Raw genomic sequence first — 1,321 nt, 5'->3', positions numbered from 1 at the left:
GATGGTTGCCAACCATCAAGATGAGAAGAATTTGCAAAGAATTCAATCAAGTAATCGACCAAGAATTGCAGTGGAAGGAAATAGTAGAGTCAAGATTAGGCTTCTCACCAATTCCTCCAACAAGTTTGGTTACAGTTGAAAGGGAAAATGAATTTTGGAGGGAGTTCTTCATTAACAAGATTGCCAGAGGAAAGTATTCGTGTATTGGTAAACCAAAGAAAGAAGTTTCGCATTGGAAAGGAATAGACCAAGAGAATGAACAGGAGTCATCAGGTTTGTTGATTTATTACTTTGTCGAATCCTTGACAAAGCAGTATTGTAGCAAGTTGTTTCCTCAATTCAAATATTCTATTTCTAATAGGAGTGAGGCGGAAATTAATTCTTCTAGTGACATTGAGGAGCCTGAGCAAATTTATTGGGGAAATGCATTTGAAGATCAAAAACAAGGTTTCTCTGTTCAGAATGCAGATGATTTGATTGCCATTGGTGAATCCAAAGTTGGTGGATCTCCTGATTTACCAAAGGGAATGAAATGGCCAAAGATTGAGGAGAAATTCATGTTTGGAGCTCAGATCAATCTACAACATTTGGCCTATTATGATAGAACCAATTCAATTGTTCCTCAGGAAGGTGGAATGCTCTATTTCTTTTGTCCAGAAGAAGCTTCAGGATGTGGCAATTATTGTAATCCAAACAGTTCGAAACCACAACCTGTTATTTATGTTACTGCAAAGCAAATTAAGGAAATGGGTGGATTGGAAAGAAGAAATGGTGAGGGTTCTTCCTACTGCCATGCTGCTAAACTCTTGTTCCACAATGATGAATTTAACCCTCGATATAGAACACAAATGGTGTTCGGAAAGGAAGATTTCAACTCTGATATTGATATTTATGGTGATGAAGAAGAGGAAGAAGAGGACGAAGAAAAGGAAAAGGATGAAAAGAATCATAATGTTGATTATGAAACACAATTTTTGCTAATGTCCATCTTTTCAGGAGATCAAGAACTAGTGTCTGGTGATGGCTACATGTGGGAATGGGGTATTCCAAAAGGATTGAAAGGACAACATATTTTCACAGGATGTGCAGTTTGTAGTGGAGATCCTTAATACTAATTATATTATTATTAGTATTAATCATTTAGAACAAACGTAAGATAATACAATATTTTTAATTATCATACTAAACATTATTTTCCAATTAGCATTATCATGCATGCACAACTTGAGTAGGGAGCAAGATTTCCATAATAGACACCAACTAGTTCGAATTATTAAGGACGACGAGACATGACTTGCTCTGAGCTTATGAGTACTGTTCT

At 36.1% G+C, this 1,321-nt stretch overlaps 1 protein-coding gene across 1 annotated transcript; it reads left to right on the top strand.

The window, feature by feature from the left end:
- Positions 1-20: 20 nt before the first annotated feature.
- NAEGRDRAFT_54999 (uncharacterized protein) lies at positions 21-1,109 on the top strand (the record flags this gene model as incomplete). The annotated part of the gene is made up of 1 exon (XM_002667978.1): positions 21-1,109. One exon carries the CDS (start codon positions 21-23, stop codon positions 1,107-1,109), a length of 1,089 nt encoding a protein of 362 aa, XP_002668024.1.
- Positions 1,110-1,321: the final 212 nt, after the last annotated feature.

This window comes from Naegleria gruberi (genome assembly GCF_000004985.1).
Source record: "Naegleria gruberi genomic scaffold NAEGRscaffold_1082, whole genome shotgun sequence".
Lineage (NCBI taxonomy): Eukaryota > Heterolobosea > Eutetramitea > Acrasida > Naegleriidae > Naegleria > Naegleria gruberi.
This window is presented reverse-complemented; position numbering and strand designations above follow the sequence as displayed.